Here is a 27,320-nt window from a genome sequence, read left to right as displayed (position 1 = left end):
AGCGAGAGAGAGAATATGCTGTCATTAGATTTCCACCAATCTAGACCAAGTAACCTTCCCTCCATAGGCCTGTACTGTAGATGCAACTCTGGAATAAGTCCGTGTAAGTTGATTGGCCCCCAAGTAGCCTGTTCTTCATGCTGTTGGCTTTCAAAGACCACGGGTTTGACAGATGTTTGTAAGGTATTTGGATAAGGAAATGTCTTCCTCAGGACCTCTGTTTTGTACCTCCAGAATTCAGTCTGAGCTCCTACCCCACTTTTCGGGTTGGCCCCAGCAAGGGATTAACCTCGAGGCTCTGGGGTCAGGCTGTCTGGCCTCAAAACAGTTCCATCACTTACAACATGTGTGACCTTGGATAAGTTATGAGCATTTCTGTTTCTTCATCAATAAATTGGTAATAGTACCTACACCTCACAGTGTTGCTCTGTGGATCAAAAAGAGATATTCTACTGCCTGGCATACAGAACTCAACAAATGTTAGCTATTATTGTAATAATTACTACTGAGTTCGAGCCACATCACTACAAAATGTTAGAGTTGGAAGAGACTTTATGAGGTCACTAAATACAGTGGCAGTCTAATCAGCCTGACCCTTGACATGGAGAATGAGTCTAATCTGACTTCTCTGGCCTCCCCTCTGGCCTGTTCAGCTTTCCATGGACTTCCTCTCAATGGGACATTTACATCACAGCAAAGTACTAAAATGCTGCCACGTTACCATGGCTGAGCCATTACTGGTGGCCACCTTCTCGCAGAGGTTGATGCTGTCTTCCTCCTGCAGCCTGGCAGCCTGGGCCCATGTGATGGCATCAGTTACAGCAGGCACCGGAAGGTCACCATACACTCACAGTTGTGAGAAGAAAGGCTGGATGCTGGAACATCCCTACTCTTTGCCTTTTTCTTTCCACCAAAATGAAATAAGGAACAGGCCAAAGCAGCAGGAATCATGACTGCTCAACAAGTGGAGGGTGAAAGGGCACACAGTTGAAGAGGGTAACCATCCTCCAACTGCAGGTGTCAAAGGTCTAGAACTGGAGGGGACCTGAAATGTATTTTTGTCTTGCTCCCTCATTTTAAAGATGAAGAACTGAGGTTCAGGGAGTGTGAGTGTTAAGGGTTTCACAGGTAGTTCTGGCAAAACTGATCACTATTTGCTTCTACTTGCTGACATCTTGCTGTCAGTTTGGAAAGCACGAGCAGCTACCAGTTAACAGAATGAATGGCTGGCTTAGAATCAAATGATTTAACAAAAGCTTCCAAAGAATGAGGCTGGATGACAGTCTTAGCTTGTCCCATGGAAATACCTACAGACCACCCTTGGCCACCTTCCCAGGGAGAGGGCTCTGGGTATGTACTTACCCAGCAATTTGTAGAGTAGGTTCAGAATTTCTTTCCAGGCCATCCCACTCTCCTCCCTGGCAATCCCTGCGAAGTGTGCTATGCTATTGTAGATATTCAAGCGATCAATGCAGTTTAACACAAGGGCCAACATCCCCTGTGAAGGTGAGTTGGGCAAAAAGTAAAAATACTTGATTAAGATCATGGGATCCCTTTTGTTCTTTCCTCTCCAAGATCATTCACCTTTTAAAGCTGATAATGCTAATATGCAAAGAGACCTTCATGGTGCCAGTTTGGATGTTGTTTATTCCTCCCCAAAACAAAACATGCATTTTTATGCCCCAGAGACCTAAATAGCACCCATTTGGGGAGTATCAGCAGTCTCCTCTGACGGGTTTGCTCCCCACGTGTTTAACTCAATCCAAGGACATACTGAGGAAGGGGGAGCATGAATGAGTCTCACAGAAGCCTGCCCTGTGTCAGGTGTGAAATGATTCTGACTCACCCAGAAACAGTCCTGGATATAGGACCTATTTTTCTCTTAGATGCACAAGACATCTCCCCATCCCCTTGAAAAGAGGTGGAATTTAGAGACAATAAAAGAGGATCTTAAACTACTTTTCAGCTAATTTACAATACTATGCCGCCCAGTAAAAATATCGGTGCCCAGCTGTTCTTAAAGAGCAGGAGGGAGGTATTAAGTGTACTTTCAACAGCCCTATAAGGCACACAGAATGTTCCCCCAGCCAAAGTCTACTCACATCAGAAAGCTGGGTAGGGATGGGTCTACTTCCCACACTATCAACTTTGGAAATGCCCAAGGGACGAGCCCTGTCCCCAGGAATGGGGGGGCTGCAGGAATATGACCATAACCTTCAAATTAGTGCCAAATCATCACGTCCAAGTTCAGAAAAGGCATGTGACTTGTCTAAGGACAGACACAGCCAGGGATGGAGCCAGAACTAGGGCCAGGGTCCCTAGAGCCCCAAGTTAGTATTTCCCCTATATCCGGGCCTCATCCCAAGTGACTTAGATGCTCAAGTTCGACTTGAGACATAGCAGCATCTGTATCTCTCAAACCAGCTCCTCAGGCATTTCTGATGTGGTGGAACCTCGGCATCTGTATTTTTCCAACAAGTTTCCAAGGTAATTCTGACATCTTCCAAAATGTGGTGATCACAGCCAATGCCATACTCTCGTAGCTGAGATTTATGGAAGATGAATTTTGGATACATAGGTGACACTGAGGCTTTAAATTAATCTGGTTTGAATGTGCCCACGTACAAGCACGACAATGTTCGCTGCTAATGTGATCAGGGGTGCCTACAGGGAAGGGCGGCTTCCAGTGAATCCTTTTCTTTCCAGCTTCCTCTCTCTCTTGTTCTCTGTCTCTTTCTTAAACACGTGCATGAATGGGGACAAAGCTAAACTGTAGTCATTGGGGGTACTTTAGCTCTGGACACAAAGAGAATCTCAGTTTCTAATGTTTTGGACTTACCTCTTCCTTGAAAAGATTCTGTCTGTTTTTGAGTGAGCGGAGCTTGTTCTGCTTGTCTTCATGCTGCATCTCCTCCTCTGGGGGCTGGAAGTAGGCGATCAAGTCGTGTAAGGTCTGCAGGACCTCTTCTATCGGCAGGCTGACAGGGGCTGCTGTGCGGCTGTTTCCACTAAAACCACAAATATGGACACGGCTCAGGCAGTGGGTCCCCAGCAGGGCTCTGACAAGTGTCCACTAGGTCCTGGCTCCTCCCTGCCCCACGCTGGGCACACGGACTGCTGCCCGGGCTAGTCGCTCTACAGATGACCACAAATTGTAGTTTGCCGACAAACAGAGCAACGGGAGAGAATTTCTGACTCAATTTTAAAGCCATTTCATAAATCCAGGGAAATGACCCTTGGCTGTCTGCCACCATTTTTCCTTTTTAAGTGGAAACACGTTTATAAATAATAAACTTATTAACCCATAGCTCTTTTAGACTATCACACATCCTTGGAATAGGTTAAGCATTGGCTGGAAGGGGTTTCATCAGCAGGTCTCTTCCCCCATCTACATCTTTGTCTTCTGTCTCTCTCCACGCATCTTTGTGATACCTCTGCATGTGTTTTTCTCTTCATGTTTGTGTGTGTGCAGGCACCCCATGTGTTCTGTGTGTGTGCTTCCTCACCCCATTTGTTGCTGTCTCCCTTGCTCTCTGTATCTGTCTCTCCCTCCTTCCTCTGTGTGCCCTGCCTCTGTTTACCTGCCCCTCCCCCAGTGTCCCATCTCTCAACATCCTTCCTCTCTGTCTCAACATCCCCATCATCTCCCTCACTTTCTCTGTTGTGTTCCTCCCATCCTGTATGTATGTCTGTCTGACTCCCTCTGTCATAATTTTCCAAACAAATCTTATAATTAAATCCTTTCAACACAGAGAGACCACAGACCTCCACAGATGACAAAATGACCCTTCGTTTTCCCATCTCCTTGAGAGGGGGACACCAGTGAGCCTTTCAGAGGCCAAGGCTAAGAAGAGGAAGGGGGAAATGGACCCAGCCCCCGTGGAACTGCATCTGTGGCCCCAGCAGAATGGGAACTGATACCATGTGTAAATAACATCAGGGTTTTTCCTTGGTGGTCAATTTCTAATGAGCTGTCCTTTCATTTACAGCAGATTTGCTTATATATCAGTCTGGACACATGCTAAGAAAAGATTGTGATCTAGGCCTAAAGCAAAGGCTGAAAACACTCAGGTTATGAGGTAATGATAATTCCATTTTTGTATAAAGATGCCAAGTGCACACAATGAGAGAAGAGTGAATTACAGGCAGGAGGTATTTCTCTGCAGTGTGTCCTCTGGCCCATGGCAGGTGCTCAGGAAGTGGTTATTAATGACTCTCTGGGACATTATTGGACACAGAGACAGTGAGGAAGATAATCCCATGTGGATATGAGGTGAAGGTTTGGGAACAAAAACCCAGTCAGAAATGACTCCCCAATTCTAGATTCAGTGAAAGATGAATTCATTTTCCTCAACATTTCTGGTCTAGTTGCAGAGTTTGTTTTTCTCTCTCCCTCTCTTTTTTTTTTTTTTTTAAATATTTTGCATTTACTGGAGATACTCATGCCAGTTAAGAGAAAAGTGTTTGTTTCTTCATGTGATAAGAAATGAGGATGAAAGAAGAGGTTTGTAGGCATTTCTGTAGCTTGATGGGGCAGTACATTGTTACACAGAGGGTTGGAAAGCCCAGGGACTCAGGCATAAAAAAGAATGAACTTCTGCCATTTACACCAGTGTGGATGGACCTAGAGAATATTATGCTAAGTGAAACAAGTCAGAGAGGGAAAAACAAATATTGTATGATATCACATATATGGAATCTAAAAGATAATACAAATGAATGTATATGCAAAACAAACAGAATCACAGATACAGAAAACAAACTTGTGGTTAACCAAGGGGAGAGGGAAGTGGGGAGGAACAAAATAGGGGTATGGGATTAACAGACAAACTATTATGTATAAAATACCTAAGCAAGTAGGATAGATTGTATAGCACAGGGAAATATAGCCATTATCTTGTGATAACTTATAATGAAGTGTAATCTGCAAAAATACTGAATCACTATGCTGTACACCTGAAACTAGTATAATATTGTAAACCAACTATACTTCAATTTCAAAGAAGAGAAACACTTGGGGAAAACTGAAAAAAAAAAAAAAAAGAAAAAAAGGGAGACGTTTTATAATTATAAGAGTCAATTTTGGGGGAAGATATACCTATTATAAACATAAAGCACCCAACAACAGAGACCAAAATGTGTGAAGCAAAAATTGACAGAATTGAGGGAGAAACAGACAATTCAACAATAATAGACTTCAATTACATTTTCAAGCAGGTAATGTAATAAGCTATATAAATAAAGGATGAGACCACATCATTATCTCAATAGACAAAAAGAATTTGACAAAATCTAACACTCATTCAAGATAAAAAGCTCTTAGCAAACTAGGAATAGAGGAGAACTTCCTCAACCTGATAAAGGGCATCTACAAAAACCCTGTAGTTAACATGATACTTAATGGTCAAAGACCAAATGTTTTCCCACTAGTTCAGGAACAAGACAAGGATGTCCGTTCTCTCTACTTTATTCCACATTGCAGTGGATGTTCTATCCAGTGAAATCATGCAAAATAAAATAAAATAGAAATAGAAATAAAGGGCATTCTTATTGGAAAGGAAAAAAAAAACTTTTTATTCCCAGATGACATGATCCTGTATGTAGAAAATTCTAAAGAATCCACACCAAAAATTACCCCTGGTAGATTAAAAAATTTCATCTAAGTCACAGGATACATGATTGATCTATATACCAGTATTCATAGACACCAGCAGTGGACAATCTGAAATGAAATTAAGAAAACATTTCCATTTGTAGTTGCGTCAAAAATAAATACTTAGGAATAAATTTTACAAAAGAAGTGAAAGATTTATACACTGAAAACTGTAATATCTTGCTGAAAGGAATCCAAGAAGAATAAATAAATGGACAGACATTCTATGTTTATGGATTGAAAGATTCATTATTAAGACAAAAATTTCCTGAAACTGATCTATAGATCCAATGCAATATCTATCAAAATCCTAGCAGACTTTCTTACAGAAATTGACAAATTCACCCTAAAATTTATATGGGAATGCAAAGGACCTAGAAGAGGCAAAATAATTTTGAGAAAAAGTACAAAATTGTAGGAGGACTCACTCTACCTGATTTTAATACTTACTATAAAGCTACATTAAGGAAGACAGTGTTGTATTATCATATACATGTTTTAGCATGTGACATGAGTATACCTGTATGTGTGTATCTCTCTCTCTCTCTATATATAAATATGTATACACACACACGTATATACATGCATATATACCTTTATGTGTACATATGTGTGTACAATTTTTATATATATGTATATGTATATATATATAAAACACATACACAGAAATACTCTTCAGCAATAGAAAGGAACAGAACACCATTATGTACTGCAACAGGGATGAACCTCAAAAATGTAATGCCAAACGAAAAGGCCAGATTCAAAAGATCATATATTGTGTGATTTATCAATTTAATGCATTAAAATGTGAGAGAAATAGATGATTGGTTGCCTAAGGCTGGGGGTGGCAACTAGTATAAATTGCAACGGGCATAAGAATCCTTTTGGGGTGATGAAAATGTTCTAAAACTGAATTGTGGCAATGGCTGTACGGCTCCGTAAATTTATTAAAATTCATTGACTTGTACACTTAAAAGGATGAATTTTATGATATGTGAATTATAACCCAATAAAGCTGTTTAAAAATAATTTTCCCATTGTTTGGCATGTAACTTGCACTGAATTTTTAAAAATAACGGCTTTACTGAAATATAATTCACATATCATACAGTCATCTATTTAAAGGGTACAATTTAATGGTTTAATGGTTTTTAGTATATTTACAGAGTTGTGCAACTTTATTCTAAATCAACTTTAGAATTTTTCCTCAGCTTTCCCCCAAATCCCACACCCATTAGCAGTCATTCCTCTTTTCACCTGCTGCCACCCCAGCCCTAGGCAACCACAAATCTATTTTCTGTCTCTACAGATTTGCCTCTTCTGGATATTTCATATAAATGCAATAATACAATATGTGTTCTTTTGTGACTGGCTTCTTTCACTGAGCATAATGTTTTTAAGGTTCATTTATGTTGCAGTGTATATCAGTACTTCATTCCTTTTTATGGACATATAATATTCCATTGTGTGGATATAGCACCTTTTATTTATTCATTCATCACCTGATAGATGTTTAGGTTGCTTATACTTTGGGGCTATTATGAGTAATGCTGCTTTGAACATCTGTGTACAAGTTTTTGTGTGTGCCTATGTTTCATATCTCTTGGGCGTATACCTAGGAATGAAATTGTTGAGTCACACGGTAACTCTATGTTTAACATTTTGAGGAATGCCCGGACTGTATTCCCAAGTGGCTGCAACATTTTACATTCCCACCAGCAGTGTATGAAGGTTCCAATTTCTCCACATCCTATCCCACACTTCTAATTGACAGTCTTTTTGATTATAGCCATCCTAGTGAGAATAAAGTGTTATATCACCGTGGTTCTGATTTGCATTTTTCTGATAGCTGATGGTATTGAACATCTTCTCATGTGCTTATTGGCCATTTATATATCTTCTTTGGAGAAATGTCTATTTAGATCCTTCACCCATTTTTAAATTGGTTCCATTTGTCTTCTTAATGCTGAGTTGTGAGTATTCTTTATTCTAGATACAAATCCCTTATCAGATCTATGATTCACAAATATTCTCTGCCATATCATGGGTTGTTTTTTCACTTTCTTAATGGTGCCCTTCACAGCAAAAAAGCTTTTAATTTTGATAAAGTCCAATCTATCTACGTTTTCTTCTGTACGTTTTGTTTTTGGTACCATATTGAAGAAACCATTGCCTAATTCAAGGTCATGCTGATTTAAGCCTATGTTTTCTCCTCCAGGTTTTATAGTTTAAGGTCTTACAATTAGGTCTTTAATATATTTTGAATTAATTTTTGTATATGTGTGAGGTAGGGGCCCCTGACTTAAGAAAGATATAAGGGCAGAGGCTGAGAGAATTGAGGGCCAGATTAATAAAACCATCCACTCCCTATGGTGATGGTTGTGGTCATAGCCCAGACTATATGAAACCTTCATGTGTACATGTAGCTAATTTTTTCTGCCCATACCAAGTCATTCGTTCTTAGGCTCTTTCTTTGAAGAAGGAGAACAGTCTGGATGTAATGCAGAATAAAAAGGAGGAAATATTTTGCTCAAGGTTCACAGAAAACCAGTGGAAGAGCCAAAAGCAGACAAAAGATCATTGACTTGCAGGTCTCAGTCCCATCCTGTAGCAGGAATACCCCTATTGTCTACTTGCCTTCCTTCAATTTAGTATCAGGACCCCTGAGTTGTACATAGCCAACCAACCAGATATGATATTTCTCAGCCTTCCTTCAGCTAGATGTGGCCATGTTACTACTGTTAGCCAATAGAACGCAAGATAAGGTGATCTAATTTTGGGTTATATCTTTTAAAAAAAGAAATGGCTTGCGCTCTACTTCCTCTCTCTTCCCATCTTTTCAGGACGGACCTTAGACATGGTACTAGTAAGCTATTTTTAATCACATGGATGAAGAATACATACCAGCACAGCTGGTTCTCAACTGTGGTTGAATATAAGAGTTATCTGGGGAGCGCTAAGAAAAAGCTGGTGTTTGGATCCCACCTCAGAGACTCTGATGCAATTGTTTGGAGATGCCACCTGGGCATCAGGGTGTTAAAAGCTTCCCAGGTGAATCTAACATCTGGCCAAGGTTAAGACCTTTACTCCAGGGCAGTGGTTTGTAAACTTGAGCAAGCATCAGCATCAACTGGAGGGCCCATTAAAACTCAGTTTTGCTGAGGTACCACTCCTAGGTGTCTGATTCAGTAGGTCTGTCGGGGGTAAAACCCAAGAATTTGTATTTTTAACAAGTTCCCAGGTGATGCTGCTGGGCTGGTCCAGGGACATACTTTAAGAACCCGTAGGAGATCTCAAAGCAGCAAGACAGAAGAAAACTGAGCCCCAGTAGCAGCATGGTCTGTTTTCCTCAAACCACTTGCCTCCCCTATACTACTGTTACTTGAGAAAGAAATAAAAGTTTATTCTGAACCACAATGGCAGCTTAGCCTGTATCCTAACTAACACACATCCCTTGGATCACAGTGATTCAAAAGGAAGGAAAATAAAGGTATAAATTTTTTTTCTCACTTCATGCAAATTCACACACGCAGTTGAAACCCTCTAGGCTTTAGAGATTTTCCTATGAGAGAAGGACGGCTTGCAACACTGCACTGTTTACAACAGAATCCATTCCTCGTGGTAACTGGTGAACACAATCCACAGAGTTCTGTTTCAGCGGCACTGTTGAGGCTGGAGGAATTACGAGCCAAGCAGGCTAAGTTACTTTCCCCATTTAAGTCCCAGCCATAGGTGGGTAACCCAAGCCTTCCATGCAAATCTCCTTGGAACCAAACCACAGCAACAATTCTGAATGATGTAGAAAGCCTTTCTAAATAGCACAGAGGGTGTGGATCCATTACTCCTCTCTCCTCCCCTCTTCGCGCGCTAATACAAACGGGACTTAAAGCACTCCAGCTCTCTCCACTTAATTTTCACGAGAAGACCTTGGGTGTTGGTGACACCAACCTGAATAACTAATGCGGCTTGGGCATCTGTTGGGCCAAGAGTGAAGCTGGAAGGAGCTTACCTACTGGGAAATAAGTTTCAATCCCAAGCTCTTTCTGGCAAAACTCTGTGCTGGTGCACACTTATTTCCTGAAAATTCATAGTATTGAAAGGGGGTGGTCGGTAGGATTGGATGGCCACAAAATAGAAACTGACGAGCAGAGAAGGGGAAGGAGCTCACCTACCTTACAAACTGGCTGAATAAAGCGGTCGTGTTCCGGATGATCCTGGCAGCCTGGGACTCCTCATGCTGGCATCTCTGCAGTGTTAACCCGTCATCCATGTGGCCTTCCTGATGGAGTATGACCTACCCCAGAGCCAAGGACACCAGGTCCAGGTTACACAGCTGGAGAGTCAACGTTTCTGGCAGTATTCCCCTCATCCCTTGTACTCCTTCTCCCCAGCCAAGTTCCCCCCGGGCCCATTTTGAAAGTGGGACATTAAAAAAGTTATTTTCCCCATACTCCCTACTGCTGACGTATTGACTCATTCCTGAGACACGGTGCTTTGATGAAAATGAAACTTTATGTGCCGCTGTGATGTGAGTTACAATAAATTCCTTGGGCCTAGATGGCCCATTTGAAAGGGTGAAAACATATTTTATGATAGATTTCTCTCTTAAAATGAACTCAAAACCTTATCCTTGGAGATGAGAAAAATCACTTTGTTCAGAGCCTTTTCCTCCAGAGATAAACCAAGGAAGAAGAAAGACAAGTTAAAATAAAACCCTCTAAAACCCTCTACTGGGATCAGGCATGGCTTTCTCTCCTGAATGACAGCTACACTGAGTTAGCTGACTGTAGAACTGGGGAAGCAGCTCGAGATGATAGCTTGCTTCTCATGGAGGCTAGAGAGGGGGTTTGAAAGCCTGGGCTTGGGTATCAGCTGACCTGAGCTCTAATCCTGCTAGGCCACATCCCAGCTGTGCGACCTTGGGCAAATCTCTGCTGACTTCACCATCTGCAGGTGGACTTAGAGGGTTATTTAGAGGATTAGATGATTTACATGTAAGTCATTTAGCATATTTCCTAGAATGTAAAAGGTACTCGATGCATATTTGTTATAAGGGGAAATATATTACTGATCTCAGATCAGTTGTCTGGAAGCTAATATACTTATTGCTCACCAGTGACATCATGATAGAATTTTTGGGTGGGGCTAGCATCTTTTGGCGTGGAGGTCACCTGTTTTTTTCTCTAGAAGGGCCAAATATATACTGTTATTAACTGGGATGGTTTGACTCTAGTTCAAGTCAGGGCCAAATCCTGATTCAAGTTCCTGGCATGGTTTCCTCTGGATGGTGAGTAAGTGAGGGGAGGCCATTTGTAGGTCCTGGGGAAGAGGGGTGGGGGTCAGTCAGTCTCTGTGACAATTAAATATGTGGCTCCAAAAAATATCCTTAGAATAAGGATTTTTGGTACCTCATTTTTAGCACAAAGAAACAACTTATTTTCCTTTCCATGTGAAAATCTCTTCCTTATTTTATGTTCTTCTGAAAGCATATCCTGATTTAATGAATTCACACAGGAAGTAGAATGCTGGCTTGTACAAGTTTATGTTCATTTTCGAAAAAAGACCTTGCACGCCATCTATACACTGTAGCTTAAGCATTAGCAAAGGATGCCCTTACTATTGGCTTTACCAACTCTTTCAAAACCTTACTTTGTCCGAACTTCCCAGCAACTGCCTACCAATGTTGCATTTAGATTTGGCAATACATCTCACTAGGTTTACTCTGGCCTCAGTCCCAGCTTTCGGGTCAGTCCCTGAAGACCTTAGGTTTTGCTTGTTCAGATAACACATTCAAACCAGCCAATCAAACAAGAAAGTAATGAGAAATGGGGGAAATGCAGCTGTTACAATGTTGTTATTATGTATCCTATTGATCGCTGCAGCTCAGGTCCTAAGGTCCTTTTTCTCTCCGAGGAATTCCATAACCCAAGAGAAGAGAGCAGAAGCCTTCCTTTAAGGTGAAGTATCATTCGTCAGGTTTTTCACTGTGTCTGTTTCCCATTGGTTTTTCTAAATTCCCATTTTGTTTCATAAAATGCTTAACACAGATTGGACATTCTTTGTATTTATAGAGGGGAACTTAACTGGCTCCTCACGAAATGGAGCTGGGCAGCCCTATCAAGGGCTGAGCATTATGGCACCATTTAGAGAGAGTTTCTGGAAGCATCTCGCAAATTCACATGCACATTCCAGCAATTAAATGGACCTCTGGACTATGGCCAGAAGAAAAAGTCAGGGGTAGGCACAGTAAATCAACACCGTAAACTGGGATCTCTCCTAGTTGACAGGGTCCTTCGACTGTGTCCCCACCCACACAGAATTACAGCCAAGATCCACAAATTCTATTTTCTTAAATGTCATTCTTATCTTAGTAGGTATGAAAAATTGTGGAAACGCTAGATGATATTATCATACTCTTTAGAGGATTTAATTTTCTTCTCATTGGTTGTTAGGGTAGATGATGGGCCTTTGGCATTGATTTTCAATTTGCCCTTATTTCCAGGGTGTAGCTCTTACTCCTGGGTTAGAGCCCTTTTGGGGATTCAGTTGAAAACCTACTGTATTTTCAGGGGCCATTCCAGCTTGAGGGACTTCGATTCCCCACCTCTGTATCCTAGTACTGTCATACTGTCCACATCTCTGCTTTGCTCTTCTCCACCATAGCTGACACTTTCTGTTCACTATCTTAGCTTCATACTCTATCCACAGTCAGCTTAAGATGCTAGGGGAAGCTGCATATAGAATTTCAGGTTCATGTTTCTATAGTTTCCTCCACTGGGGAATGTGGCTCCTCAAGTCCCAGAAACCTCGGCTGACCTTATCACAAATATGTCTCTCCAGCCCAGTGAAACTAACAGAAGACCCCACTCCTTGTGCTGCAACTCAGCAAAATGCTGAGGGGAAACTGGTGATAAAGGAGGAACTCACCTTAATGCACTTACATTCTATTTGGGATCTTTAGTACCCATGCCCTGGGTACCTTGCTTCTGGAAGCCTTCAAATGGTTTGTTTCTGTGTTTAATCCAGCCTTTATAATTGTTGGCAGAGGAAGGGCTGGGTTCATAAAAGCTAGTCTTTGTGCCCTCTTACTTATTCTATTTTCTATTTCCTCTTTGTAATTTTATTTACCCTTTCTGGATGTTTTCCTGGTATGTTTTACTTTATACAAAAATAAGCTATTTATTACCTTATGGTTTCCTCCCAACCTCCTTTTTTACAATAACCAGCATTCTGGGAAACTTTTCATCACCTCCACATTAGGCTGATAAATACAAAACATAGTGTACAATGCTTCCTAGAACCTTATTATGGGACTCCTTGACTACCCAAACCCATGTTTTGTTAAGGGTTTTCAAAAAAAAAAAAAAAAAGTATCATGCCTGGAGCATCTATTTTCTGGTTCCTATCAAAAGAAACCCTATTATGGCAATTGACTTTCTGGAAAAAAGATGCTCTGTGTATCCAAGCCAGATTTCCCACTGTAGCAGGCTGTGACAGACCACTCAGATCTGGATTCATTCTCTGTGAATACAGTATCATTCCACGGTATCTCATCATTCTGCACGTTGGTTCCTGTGCGCTTGTTATCATGCAATCTGCGTTTTTCTTTATAGAGATTCTATTTAGTCTGTATATTATGAAAACTGCACAATAACTCAATTATCCACTTAAATGAAAGGAGCAATGATGTGGATAATCCCAAAACAGCATACCACCAAAAGTCATTTAGTTCAGGTTTTAGAGCACATGGAACATATTCTACCCTCTCCTCACAGATTTGTCATCTATATAGCTCTTTTCTTCCCCCACTGAATATGAGGTCAGAGTAACCACATTAGGCTACACAATCTGTCACAGAAATAACTCTTCAGAATAGTAAGAACAGTAAGAAGTAAACATACATTATGTTCACCTGATTCTCACAATCACTTCTCTTGCCTAGTTGCTTCCAGACCTTCTAACCCCTCACCTTTCTTTTCAGAGGTCCCAGGCGGGATGTCTTGGCATCTTGTGCTTTGTAGGTCACCCACAGACCACTGGCTATATGTTGGACAAAGCAGACAGAGTCTCCGTACTTGATTTCTGGGACTCCCATGCCCTCTATATCTCGCTTGTGACTGGAATCTAGTTTCTCCTTGATTTCCTATTTCACAGAAAATGAAACAAAGGTAGGCATGTCTGATTAAATAGAAATGCAATGTATAAAGCAAGTCACCTGTGCAGAATTTGTAAGCCAGGGAACCGATTACCAGGATAATCATGATGTGCCTGTCCAAGCCAGGACTGCAGAAAGGCTTGCTTCCTTTATCTGCTGCTAATTGTAAAATCAATGGATTTCAAGTTTTGGCTACTTTAGTGATTATTTAATCACTCTTTGGTTCTGGTTTTATATAATTCTCCATTATATTTTCTACTTTCTTCATCCCAACTTAGATACCTTAATAACTAACCCTTTACTGGCCAAATAACTTATTTTCAGCAAATTGTATCTTCCATGATTTTAATGGTTATGTTATATAAATGCCCTGCCTCAGAGCTTTAAATATATCTGTTAAAATAATATAAGTATCAAGACAGAACCAAGGTGGCGGAGTAGAAGGACGTGCTCTCACTCCCTCTTGCGAGAACACCAGAATCACAACTAGCTGCTGGACAATCATCGACAGGAAGATACTGTAACTCACCAAAAAAAGATACCCCACATCCAAAGACAAAGGAGAAGCCACAATGAGACGGTAGGAGGGCCGCAATCACAGTAAAATCAAATCCCATAACTGCTAGGTGGGTGACTCACAGAATGGAGAACACTTATACCACAGAAGTCCACCCACTGGAGTGAAGGTTGTCAGCCCCACATCAGGATTCCCAACCTGGGGGTCCGGCAACAGGAGGAGGAATTCCTAGAGAATCAGACTTTCAAGCCTAGTGGGAATTGATGGCAGGACTTCGACAGGACTGGAGGAAACAGAGACTCCACTCTTGGAGGGCACACACAAAGTAGTGTGTGCATCGGGACCCAGGGGAAGGATCACTGACCCCAGGGGAGACTGAACCAGACCTACGTGCTAGTGTTGGAGGGTTTCCTGCAGAGGCGGGGGGTGACTGTGTGGCTGTGGCTTACCATGGGGACAAGGACATTGGCAGCAGAAGTTCTGGGAAGTACTCCTTGGCGTGAGCCCTCCCAGAGTCTGTCATTAGCCCCACCAAAGAGCCCAGGTAGGCTCCAGTGTTGGGTTGCCTCAGGCAAAACAACCAACAGGGAGGGAACCCAGACCCACCAATCAACAGTCAAGTGGATTAAAGTTTTACTGAGCTCTGCCCACCAGAGCAACAGTCAGCTCTACCCACCACCAGTCCCTCCCATCAGGAAACTTACACAAGCCTTTTAGATAGCCTCATCCACCAGAGGGCAGACAGCAGAAGCAAGAAGAACTACATTCCTGCAGCCTGTGGAACAAAAACCACATTCACAGAAAGACAGACAAGATAAAAAGGCAGAAGGCTATATACCAGATGAAGGAACAAGATAAAACAGCAGAAAAACAACTAAATGAAGTGGAGATAGGCAACCTCCCAGAAAAAGAATTCAGAATAATGATAGTGAAGATGATCCAGGACCTCAGAAAAAGAAAGGAGGCAAAGATCGAGAAGATGCAAGAAATGTTTAACAAAGACCTAGAAGAATTAAAGAAAAAACAAACAGAAATGAACAATGCAATAACTGAAATGAAAACTACACTAGAAGGAATCAATAGCAGAATAACTGAGGCAGAAGAACGGATAAGTGACCTGGAAGACTGAATGGTGGGGGTTTCCCTGGTGGCGCAGTGGTTAAGAATCTGCCTGCCAAAGCAGGGGACACGGGTTCGAGCCCAGGTCTGGGAAGACCTCACATGCCACGGAGCAACTAAGCCCATGAGGCACAACTACTGAGCCTGCGCATCTGGAGCCTGTGCTCTGTAACAAGAGAGGCCGCGACAGTGAGAGACCCGCGCACCGCAATGAAGAGTGGCCCTCACTCGCCGCAACTGGAGAAAGCCCTCACACAGAAACGAAGACCCAACACAGCCAAAAATAAATAAATAAATAAATAAATAAATTTATTTAAAAAAAAAAAAAGACAGAATGGTGGAATTCACTGCTGCAGAACAGAATAAAGAAAAAAGAATGAAAAGAAATGAAGACAGCCTAAGAGACTTCTGGGACAACATTAAATGCAACAACATTCGCATTATAGGGGTCCCAGAAGGAGAAGAGAGAGAGGAAGGACCAGAGAAAATATTTGAAGAGATTACAGTAAAAACTTCCCTAACATGGGAAAGGAAATAGCCACCCAAGTCCAGGAAGCGCAGCGAGTCCCATACAGGATAAACCCAAGGAGAAACACGCTGAGACACATAGTAATCAAATGGGCAAAAATTAAAGATAAAGAAAAATTATTGAAAGCAGCAAGGGAAAAATGACAAATAACATACAAGGGAACTCCCAGAAGGTTAACAGCTGATTTCTCAGCAGAAACTCTACAACCCAGAAGGGAGTGGCATGATATACTTAAAGTGATGAAAGGGAAGAACCTACAACCGAGATTACTCTACCCGGCAACGATCTCATTCAGATTCGATGGAGAAATCAAAAGCTTTACAGACAAGCAAGAGCTAAGATAATCCAGCACCACCAAACCAGCTCTAAAACAAATGCTAAAGGAACTTCTCTAAGTGGGAAACACAAGAGAAGAAAAGGATCTACAAAAACAAACCCAAAACAATTAAGAAAATGGTCATAGGAACATATATTTCGATAACTACCTTAAACATGAATGGATTAAATGCTCCAACCAAAAGACAGAGGCTTGCTGAATGTATACAAAAACAAGACCCATATATATGCTGTCTACAAGAGACCCACTTCAGACCTAGGGACACATACAGACGAAAAGTGAGGGAATGGAAAAAGATATTCCATGCAAATGGAAATCAAAAGATAGCTGGAGTACCTATACTCATATCAGATAAAATAGACTTTAAAATAAAGAATGTTACAAGAGACAAGGAAGGACACTACATAATGATCAAGGGATCAATCCAAGAAGAAGATATAACAATTATAAATATATATGCACCCAACATAGGAGCACCTCAATACATAAGGCAACTGCTAACAGCTATAAAAGAGGAAATCGACAGTAACACAATAATAGTGGGGGACTTTAACACCTCACTTACACCAATGGACAGATCATCCAAACAGAAAATTAATAAGGAAACACAAGCGTTAAATGACACAGTAGACCAGATAGATTTGATTGATATTTATAGGACATTCCATCCAAAAACAGCAGATTACACTTTCTTCTCAAGTGCACACGGAACATTCTCCAGGATAGATCACATCTTGGGTCACAAATCAAGCCTCAGTAAATTTAAGAAAATTGAAATCATATCAAGCATCTTTTCTGACCACAACACTATGAGATTAGAAATGAATTACAGGGAAAAAAATGTAAAAAACACAAACACATGGAGGCTAAACAATACGTTAGTAAACAACCAAGAGATCACTGAAGAAATCAAAGAGGAAATCAAAAAATACCTAGAGACAAATGACAATGAAAACACGACAATCCAAAAGCTATTGGATGCAGCAAAAGCAGTTCTAAGCGGGAACTTTATAGCTATATAAGCCTACCTCAAGAAACAAGAAAAATCTCAAGTAAACAATCGAACCTTACACCTAAAGGAACTAGAGAAAGAAGAACAAACAAAACCCAAAGTTAGCAGAAGGAAAGAAATCATAAAGATAAGAGCAGAAATAAATGAAATAGAAACAAAGAAAACAATAGCAAAGATCAATAAAACTAAAAGCTGGTTCTTCGAGAAGATAAACAAAATTGATAAACCATTAGCCAGACTCATCAAGAAAAAGAGGGAGAGGACTCAAATCAAAAAAATTAGAAATGAAAAAGGACAAGTTACAACAGACACCACAGAAATACAAAGTTTCCTAAGAGACTACTACAAGCAACTCTATGCCAATAAAATGGACAACCTGGAAGAAATGGACAAATTCTTAGAAAGGTATAACCTTCCAAGACTGAACCAGGAAGAAACAGAAAATATGAACAGACCAATCACAAGTAATGAAATTGAAACTGTGATTAAAAATCTTCCAACAAACAAAAGTCCAGGACCAGATGGCTTCACAGGTGAATTCTATCAAACATTTAGAGAAGAGCTAACACCCATCCTTCTCAAACCCTTCCAAAAAATTGCAGAGGAAGGAACACTCCCAAACTCATTCTATCAGGCCACCATCACCCTGATACCAAAACCAGACAAAGATACTACAAAAAAAGAAAATTACAGACCAATATCACTGATGAATATAGATGCAAAAATCCTCAACAAAATACTAGCAAACAGAATCCAACAACACATTAAAAGGATCATACACCACGATCAAGTGGGATTTATCCCAGGGATGCAAGGATTCTTCAGTATACGGAAATCAATCAATGTGATACACCATATTAACAAATTGAAGAAGAGAAACCATATGATCATCTCAATAGATGCAGAAAAAGCTTTTGACAAAATTCAACACCCATTTATGATAAAAACTCTCCAGAAAGTGGGCATAGAGGGAACCTACCTCAACATATAACAAAGGCCATATATGACAAACCCACAGCAAACATCATTCTCAATGGTGAAAAACTGAAAGCATTTCCTCTAAGATCAGGAACAAGACAAGGATATCCACTCTCACCACTATTATTCAACATAGTTTTGGAAGTCCTAGCCATGGCAATCAGAGAAGAAAAAGAAATAAAAGGAACACAAATTGGAAAAGAAGAAGCAAAACTGTCACTGTTTGCAGATGACATGATACTATACATAGAGAATCCTAAAAATGCCACCAGAAAACTACTAGAGCTAATCAATGAATTTGGTAAAGTTGCAGGATACAAAATTAATGCACAGAAATCTCTTGCATTCCTATACACTAATGATGAAAAATCTGAAAGAGAAATTATGGAAACACTCCCATTTACCATTGCAACAAAAAGAATAAAATACCTAGGAATAAACCTACCTAGGGAGACAAAAGATCTGTATGCAGAAAGCTATAAGACACTGATGAAACAAATTAAGGATGATACAAATAGATGGATAGATATACCATGTTCTTGGATTGGAAGAATCAACATTGTGAAAATGAGTATACTACCCAAAGCAATCTACAGATTCAATGCAATCCCTATCAAATTACCAATGGCATTTTTTACGGAGCTAGAACAAATCATCTTAAAATTTGTATGGAGACACAAAAGACCCCAAATAGCCAAAGCAATCTTGAGGGAAAAAAATGGAGCTGGAGGAATCAGACTCCCTGACTTCAGACTATACTACAAAGCTACAGTAATCAAGACAATATGGTACTGGCACAAAAACAGAAACATAGATCAATGGAACAAGATAGAAAGCCCAGAGATAAACCCACGCACCTATGGTCAACTAATCTATGACAAAGGAGGCAAAGATATACAATGGAGAAAAGACGGTCTCCTCAATAAATGGTGCTGGGAAAACTGGACAGCTACATGTAAAAGAATGAAATTAGAACACTCCCTAACACCATACACAAAAATAAACTCAAAATGGATTCGAGACCTAAATGTAAGACCAGACAGTATAAAACTCTTAGAGGAAAACATAGGAAGAACACTCTTTGACATAAATCACAGCAAGATCTTTTTTGATTCACCTCCTAGAGTAATGGAAATAAAAACAAAAATAAACAAATGGCACCAAATGAAACTTCAAAGCTTTTGCACATCAAAGGAAACCATAAACAAGACGAAAAGACAACCCTCAGAATGGGTGAAAATATTTGCAAACGAATTAACAGACAAAGGATTAATCTCCAAAATATATAAACAGCTCATGCAGCTCAATATTAAAGAAACAAACAACCCAATCCAAAAATGGGCAGAAGACCTAAATAGACATTTCTCCAAAGAAAACATACAGTTGGCCAAGAAGCACATGAAAAGCTGCTCAACATCTCTAATTATTAGAGAAATGCAAATCAAAACTACAATGAGGTATCACCTCACACCAGTTAGAACGGGCATCATCAGAAAATCTACAAACAACAAATGCTGGAGAGGGTGTGGAGAAAATGGAACCCTCTTGCACTGTTGGTGGGGATGTAAATTGATACAGCCACTATGGAGAACAGTATGGAGGTTCCTTAAAAAACTAAAAATAGAATTACCGTATGATCCAGCAATCCCACTACTGGGCATATACCCAGAGAAAACCATAATTCAAAAAGACACATGCACCCCAATGTTCATTGCAGCACTATTTACAATAGCCAAGTCATGGAAGCAACCTAAATGCTCATTGACAGATGAATGGATAAAGAAGTTGTGGTACATATATACAATGAAATATTACTCAGCCATAAAAAGGAACGAAATTGAGTCATTTGTTGAGACGTGGATGGATCTAAAGACTGTCATACAGAGTGAAGTAAGTCAGAAAGAGAAAAACAAATATCGTATATTAATGCATGTATGTGGAACCTAGAAAAATGGTACAGATGAACCAGTCTGCAGGGCAGAAGTTGAAACAGAGATGTAGAGAACAAACGTATGGACACCAAGGGGGGAAAACTATGGTGGGGTGGGGATGACGGTGTGCTAAATTGGGCGATTGGGATTGACATGTATACACTGATGTGTATAAAATTGATGACTAATAAGAACCTGCAGTGTAAACAAACAAAAAAAAACTAATACTAAACTTTCTTTGGGTTAATTGTAAGGAAATATGTTAATATAAATGTTTCAGACATTAGATGAAATTTCTAAAAATCTTATATGTTCTGGTATAATGTTATAAGTCATAATTTTAGTTATTACTTTAAAATGTATATCTCAGAAATAACTAAAAAAAAAATCATATAAGTATCTTTCAGAGAAATCAGCAGAGGAAACAGACTCTTGGAGCAGGTCGGGGGCTAGTCCAATGCAGTAATTGTTGTATTAGTTTTTTATGGCCTCCTCAGTTGTGTGTTACAGTCAATGGGTTTCATTCTTCAATTGCCACTGTTTCACAAAACCTACCGTCTAGTATGGAAAAAGGAGTTGCTTGTGCACCAGGTGTCCACTTGGTGATAACCTGAGGTGCCTGTCACAGAGTGACTCAGGAAGTGGACTGGTAACTCTGTCCCCTCCTCGTCAATCAGGGCCTCTGTATGGTTCTACCCTATTTCCATTTCTTCTCTACATCTTGTGTTAAACTGCTCATTTGTAAAAGCCATTAGCTAGGTGGCATTTTGCATTTTTACAGAATAAAAATGTAGCACACTGTTCCCTCTGCTGTGCCAACTTTACTCTTATTCTTAATGATGGAACAGCAGGAGCATATGCACTAAGCTCTTCCCATGTGTAAGGCAGTGCTCTAAGTTCCTTACATACACTAACTCTTCATAATGGCCTCTGATGTAGCTACAAATATTATCCCAGTTTTACAGAGGAGAAAATGAAGGTACAGAGAAACAAGTAATTTGTCCAAGGTCATTTAAGAAGTAGTGAAAGAGCCAAGATTTAGACCAGGAAGTCCAACTCCAGAGACTGTGCTCTTCCCATGGTCCCAAACTCCTACTCACCCTTTAATACCCTGCTCAGGTGCCACCTTCTCTGTGAAGGCAGAGTTAAGTCTCTCCTGCTGTATTTCCCCAGCACAGTCTCATCCCTCTATTGAGTACTTAGCACATCACAACGTAAACGGGCTTATTTTAATGATACTTTCCTTTTGCCAGGTTATAAGAGAATGAAGGGCATGGGCCAGATGACAATTAATTTTGGATTCCTAATACAGAGAATTATCAATTACTTAACAAACATATATTGAAGGAACAAATATATATAGCTGAGTAATTTTTTTCCTTCAAATATATATATATTTTTTTCATTTCAGCTCCTATTTCTTTCCTTCAAATCTTCATAAAAGCAAAATTAGGTATTTTGCACATATTTAAGGATCATTTTGAGCAACGTTAATATATTGCAAGAACATTCTTATTTTAAATGTATGTTGAAACACTGGCTAGATTGTTAAATATGACTTATTTCTCAAAATGAACATTTCCAAAGGAACATATTTCTGATTTTATAACAAAAGTCAGTGGGAAAATAGAATTTGATATTTTAGAATTCTTAGTAGGCAAGTGGTCAAAAATGCATTTATTCTATAAAACAATGGCTATTTGATTTTCATTTCAAAAATATCCAGAGTTCTATAGACACTCAAGCCAGTAGATGGATTTAAAATACACCAAAGTTTTCATCTCTAGCTTGCTCTCTAACCATAGGCAATGCAGCAAAATAAAAATATTACACACTACGGCTGTTAAATATGAATAATTACACTGATTACCAAGAGCTCATAGTTAAAATAGCACATATTCCCCAATGATCAGTGACTATGGTCATTTCACTTGTTTTATCACTTTTCATTGATTTAAATATGACTTTGCCAAAATAAAATAAATACTAGGATTTGTTTTTTTAGAGTCTCTGAAATAAATGGATCATTATTGTTTACAGACGATGGTGTCTTTGCTTTGAAAAAATGGTATCAACTCCCAAAGTTCTATGGCTGGCAATACAGGGGCTGCTTGTAATTCAAAAGAAAGACAGAAGCAATAACAACAAAATCTAAAACAGACAGACAAACCGACACAAAGCCAACTCTACTAAACAACGATGACACAGCTTAAAGAAGTGAGAGCATTCATGCAGCTCAATATTAAAGAAACAAACAACCCAATCCAAAAATGGGCAGAAGACCTAAATAGACATTTCTCCAAAGAAGACATACAGTTGGCCAAGAAGCACATGAAAAGCTGCTCAACATCTCTAATTATTAGAGAAATGCAAATCAAAACTACAATGAGGTATCACCTCACACCAGTTAGAACGGGCATCATCAGAAAATCTACAAACAACAAATGCTGGAGAGGGTGTGGAGAAAAGGGAACCCTCTTGCACTGTTGGTGGGGATGTAAATTGATACAGCCACTATGGAGAACAGTATGGAGGTTCCTTAAAAAACTAAAAATAGAATTACCGTATGATCCAGCAATCCCACTACTGGGCATATACCCAGAGAAAACCATAATTCAAAAAGACACATGCACCCCAATGTTCATTGCAGCACTATTTACAATAGCCAAGTCATGGAAGCAACCTAAATGCTCATTGACAGATGAATGGATAAAGAAGTTGTGGTACATATATACAATGAAATATTACTCAGCCATAAAAAGGAACGAAATTGAGTCATTTGTTGAGACGTGGATGGATCTAAAGACTGTCATACAGAGTGAAGTAAGTCAGAAAGAGAAAAACAAATATCGTATATTAATGCATGTATGTGGAACCTAGAAAAATGGTACAGATGAGCCAGTTTGCAGGGTAGAAGTTGAGACACAGATGTAGAGAATGGACATATGGACACCAAGGGGGGAAAACCATGGTGGGGTGGGGATGGTGGTGTGCTGAATTGGGTGATTGGGATTGACATGTATACACTGATGTGTATAAAATTGAAGACTAATAAGAACCTGCAGTATAAAAAAACAAACAAACAAAAAAACAACTAATACTAAACTTTCTTTGGGTTATTTGTATGGAAATATGTTAATATAAATGTTTTAGACATTACATGAAATTTCTAAAAATCTTAAAAAAAAAAAAAAAAAAAGAAGTGAGAGCATCCCGAGATAGAGAAGCTGGATTTGGCTGACCACAGGTGGGTGAGCTCCTTCTGACTTAAGCCATGAACTAATACTCCCCTCTCTGTCTTCACTTGAACATGGCCCCAGATGTACTTACTGCTAGAAATGGAACCTTCCTATACGACAGGGCTATTTCAGTCACTCCCTTTCAATAACTCCCCAATTCCCACAGAACACAATTCTCACTTCTAAAGTTCTTGTATACCACATGCTTTAACCAAACTGGACTATGTTTCTGTGTCATATCAAGTGTTCCCTCCCTCAGGGCCTTTACTGACATTACACTTCCTGCTTGGAATGACCCTACTTCATCTCTGTATCTTTTCATCTTATCCATCAAACCTTTTGCAGATCCACCTGTGCATTTTCCCTGATCTCATGGCACCTCCCTTCCCCTCTCTCAAGGCTCTTTACCGTCTTCTGCAATATGAATCCTTTGCTGGTACACTTCCTGTGTCCCCTGTCTCCAAGGGCAAGACTGAGATTTGTTTGTCTTTACATTTCGCACAATGCTCTGCCTAGGTTGCAAATAATTTGTTTTTGTTTTTTGGTCTGTGGGCATCATTTTTATCTGTTTATCTGCATCAACCTCCCCTACGTTACATCATGAGTGGATTCTAAGAAGGAACAGGTTACTTGGCCTAATAATGTGTTGAAGGGTAATAATAATCATTACCCCTTGTCTCCACTGAGAGTTTATAAGGAAATGGTTGTGACCACATCATAATTGTCACATAAATATGTATTTAGTTTAGATGATAAGCTGCTGCTCTCCAGATCGATTTAAAATTTCTAGAAGGACACGAAAGGGAACTGGAGCTAGTATTCGTTTAGTGCCTACTTTGAGTGAAGTATTTTGCCAAGTGCTTTACAATGACAACACCAACATGTGAATTTACCAAAGACCTACACAGTGATGTGTATTAAACATGACACTTTAAAAATATTTTATCTAAACCTTTCAATGGTCCTGCTGTTTTTATTTCTCCTACTTTATAGATGATAAAACTGAGGCTTGCAGAGTTGGAGTAATTTGCTCAAAGCCCTGTAGCTAGTAAGCAATGGAAGAGAATCCAAAGACAAGTGGAATTCCAAAGCCCATTTGTCATTTGAACATAATTTCTTGAATGGTAACTATCAGTAAAGTATTGATTGTATTAATGTTTATGTGTTTGAATGCTGTTATAAAGAAGAAGTGGAAAATATATGTTATCATTTTGTGAAAAAATGGCTCTGGGTTCTAAAGTATAAACTTCAGGAGTCATACATACAAACCACTAACAACAACAAGGTGATATGGTTTATATTCAAGGTGCAACTGGAATTTGGAAGAGAGAACAACTCACTCTGCCTGGGGAGTTCGGGATGATTTTATACCAGTTGCCACTTTATGTGAGCTTGGCTAGGAGAAAGAGGAGAGACGGGGAATACGGAAGGGGTCGACATTCTAGTAAGATGGGTATAGTGTGGCAAGGGGGTGGTGAAGTCCAGAAAAGGACCTGAACAACAGGACTCTGACTTAATGCTATAGGTGCATGTTTCTCAAACTCACACTGTTCACAGACTTTCTGTGGGAAAAGAGGACTTTGGACAGTACTGTATCTTCTTCCAGGAGTCAAAGGGAACATTAGAATAGTATAAAATGGACTCTTATGAGAATAGCAAAAAAAAAACAAAACAACCTATTCAACTCTGTTTAACGTAGCATTTTACTTAAAAAAAATGGTTTTAAAAAAAAATGGTTTTTTCATAGAATTATTGTTTGGAACACCTCTTGGAAAAAGCTAGCATAGGTAATGGGAAACTGTTGAGAATTTTAAGTGGGGCTAACACAAGGGTTGCATCTTAGAACAATTGTTCCAGCAGCAATGTGAATGATGGATTGAAAAGAAACAAAGGCATAGAGATGGACGAGTTTTAGCTATGGTATTAGAAATCTAGCACGATACCTGGCACAGAGCAGGTCCTAATTCGTGTTTATTATTAGAGTGAAGTCTGCTGCATTTGACATATTGAAGCCACCTACATTCACAGAGGACAAAAAAGTACCTTTCCAACAGACAGGAAACAATCAAAAAAGATTCAGAGGAAAAGGAGATATGGGAAGATGGGCCCCATTCATGGATGCTGCGGTCAGCCATCAACAAAGTGCTGGTGAGACCATTCCTTCCTAAAAGTCTCAGGAGAAACCTTGAGAAATCACCTTTAGGTTCACTTCTCCACCAATATAGTCCCCTTCTGAATTTCTGATCTCGAATGGGAGGTCTTAGAATGGCCTTAAAAAAATTGCACGCTGCAGGATACTGCAAGGAGCCTGGCTAGCCCCAGGGCTGGCTGCAGAGCCTCTGCTGGGTGGGAAGCCAATGACAGATCCTCTGCCATTTCCAGCACGCTAGGGGAGCAGGCCTGTCTGGCTCGTTAGGGAAGGTGCATTTCGTGAGCAGAAGTCACTGTGCTGGGCTCTTTCCTCCGTCTTTCTCATCAATCCCCCTCCCTACACGATCACCTTCAGGTAGGCAGCACTCCTGCCATTTCATGCATAAGGAAACACTCTCTTAGGTCATCTTCCTGGTCTCATTTAATCCTCGTAACAATCCTTCAGGACATACTTCTTCACTCTCGTGTTTTACAAAAAGAGACAGGAAGACTGAACAGCATATGGCAGAGCCAGGATTCAAACCCAGGTTTCCTCCACTTCAAAGCCCAGGGTTCTCCTTGACTGCCTCTCTATCTGGTCCACTTTGAACAATCAAGTCTTGGGAAATTGTCGAGTTAAATTTTAAAAATGCTTTGTAGGTTCCATTTAAAATGAAACTGCAGGAGGTGGTGCTGTCTTGGGATGATTGAATCTCAAGGTCCATGTTTTCTTCTTTCCCCTTCCCTCCTTTCCTCCATACCCTCTCTTCCCCAGCTGAGAACTTGGTGAGGAAATGGACAGAGCAAGCAAGGGGACAGGCACAAACAGCACTACTTCAGCGCTTGCGATTTCACAGAGGGATGCTGTGAGACCCGCTGCCCTCTTGTTTCGGGCGGAGCCGCTGAGGTTAAAAAGCTCAAGAGGTAGTTCGATAGGGATTGCACTGAATCTGTAGATTGCTTTGGGTAGTAGAGTCATTTCCACAATGTTGATTCTTCCAATCCAAGAACATGGTATATCTCTCCATCTATTTGTATCATCTTTAATTTCTTTCATCAGTGTCTTATAATTTTCTGCATACAGGTCTTTTGTCTCCTTAGGTAGGTTTATTCCTAGATATTTTATTCTTTTTGTTGCAATGGTAAACGGGAGTGTTTTCTTAATTTCACTTTCAGATTTTTCATCATTAGTGTATAGGGATGCAAGAGATTTCTGTGCATTAATTTTGTATTCTGCTACTTTACCAAATTCATTGATTAGCTCTAGTAGTTTTCTGGTAGCGTCTTTAGGATTCTCTATGTATAGTATCATGTCATCTGCGTACAGCCACTATGGAGAACAGTATGGAGGTTCCTCAAAAAACTAAAAATAGAACTACCATACGACCCAGCAATCCCACTACTGGGCATATACCCTGAGAAAACCATAATTCAAAAAGAGTCATGTACCAAAATGTTCATTGCAGCTCTATCTACAATAGCCAGGACATGGAAGCAACCTAAGTGTCCATCATCGGATGAATGGATAAAGAAGATGTGGCACATATATACAATGGAATATTACTCGGCCATAAAAAGAAACGAAATGGAGTTATTTGTAGTGAGGTGGATGGAGTTAGAGTCTGTCATACAGAGTGAAGTAAGTCAGAAAGAGAAAAACAAATACAGTTTGCTAACACATATATATGGAATCTAAGGAGGAAAAAAAAAAGGTCATGAA

The 27,320-nt window shown here is 39.9% G+C and overlaps 1 protein-coding gene across 4 annotated transcripts in view; it reads right to left on the bottom strand.

Moving 5' to 3' along the window:
• RYR3 (ryanodine receptor 3) overlaps positions 1 to 27,320 on the bottom strand; it is a 553,341-nt gene that overhangs the window by 258,522 nt on the left and 267,499 nt on the right. For all 4 annotated transcript variants that reach the window (XM_059913701.1, XM_059913702.1, XM_059913703.1 and 1 more), the window contains exons 11-14: positions 13,623 to 13,796; positions 9,826 to 9,947; positions 2,840 to 3,008; positions 1,363 to 1,498 (exon numbers count right to left, since the gene is read on the bottom strand). In XM_059913701.1, the coding sequence (XP_059769684.1) occupies positions 1,363 to 1,498; positions 2,840 to 3,008; positions 9,826 to 9,947; positions 13,623 to 13,796 (601 nt within the window). The remainder of the gene's footprint in view (positions 1 to 1,362; positions 1,499 to 2,839; positions 3,009 to 9,825; positions 9,948 to 13,622; positions 13,797 to 27,320) is intronic.

The sequence above is a fragment of the Balaenoptera ricei genome, chromosome 2, assembly GCF_028023285.1.
Source record: "Balaenoptera ricei isolate mBalRic1 chromosome 2, mBalRic1.hap2, whole genome shotgun sequence".
NCBI lineage: Eukaryota > Metazoa > Chordata > Mammalia > Artiodactyla > Balaenopteridae > Balaenoptera > Balaenoptera ricei.
This window is presented reverse-complemented; position numbering and strand designations above follow the sequence as displayed.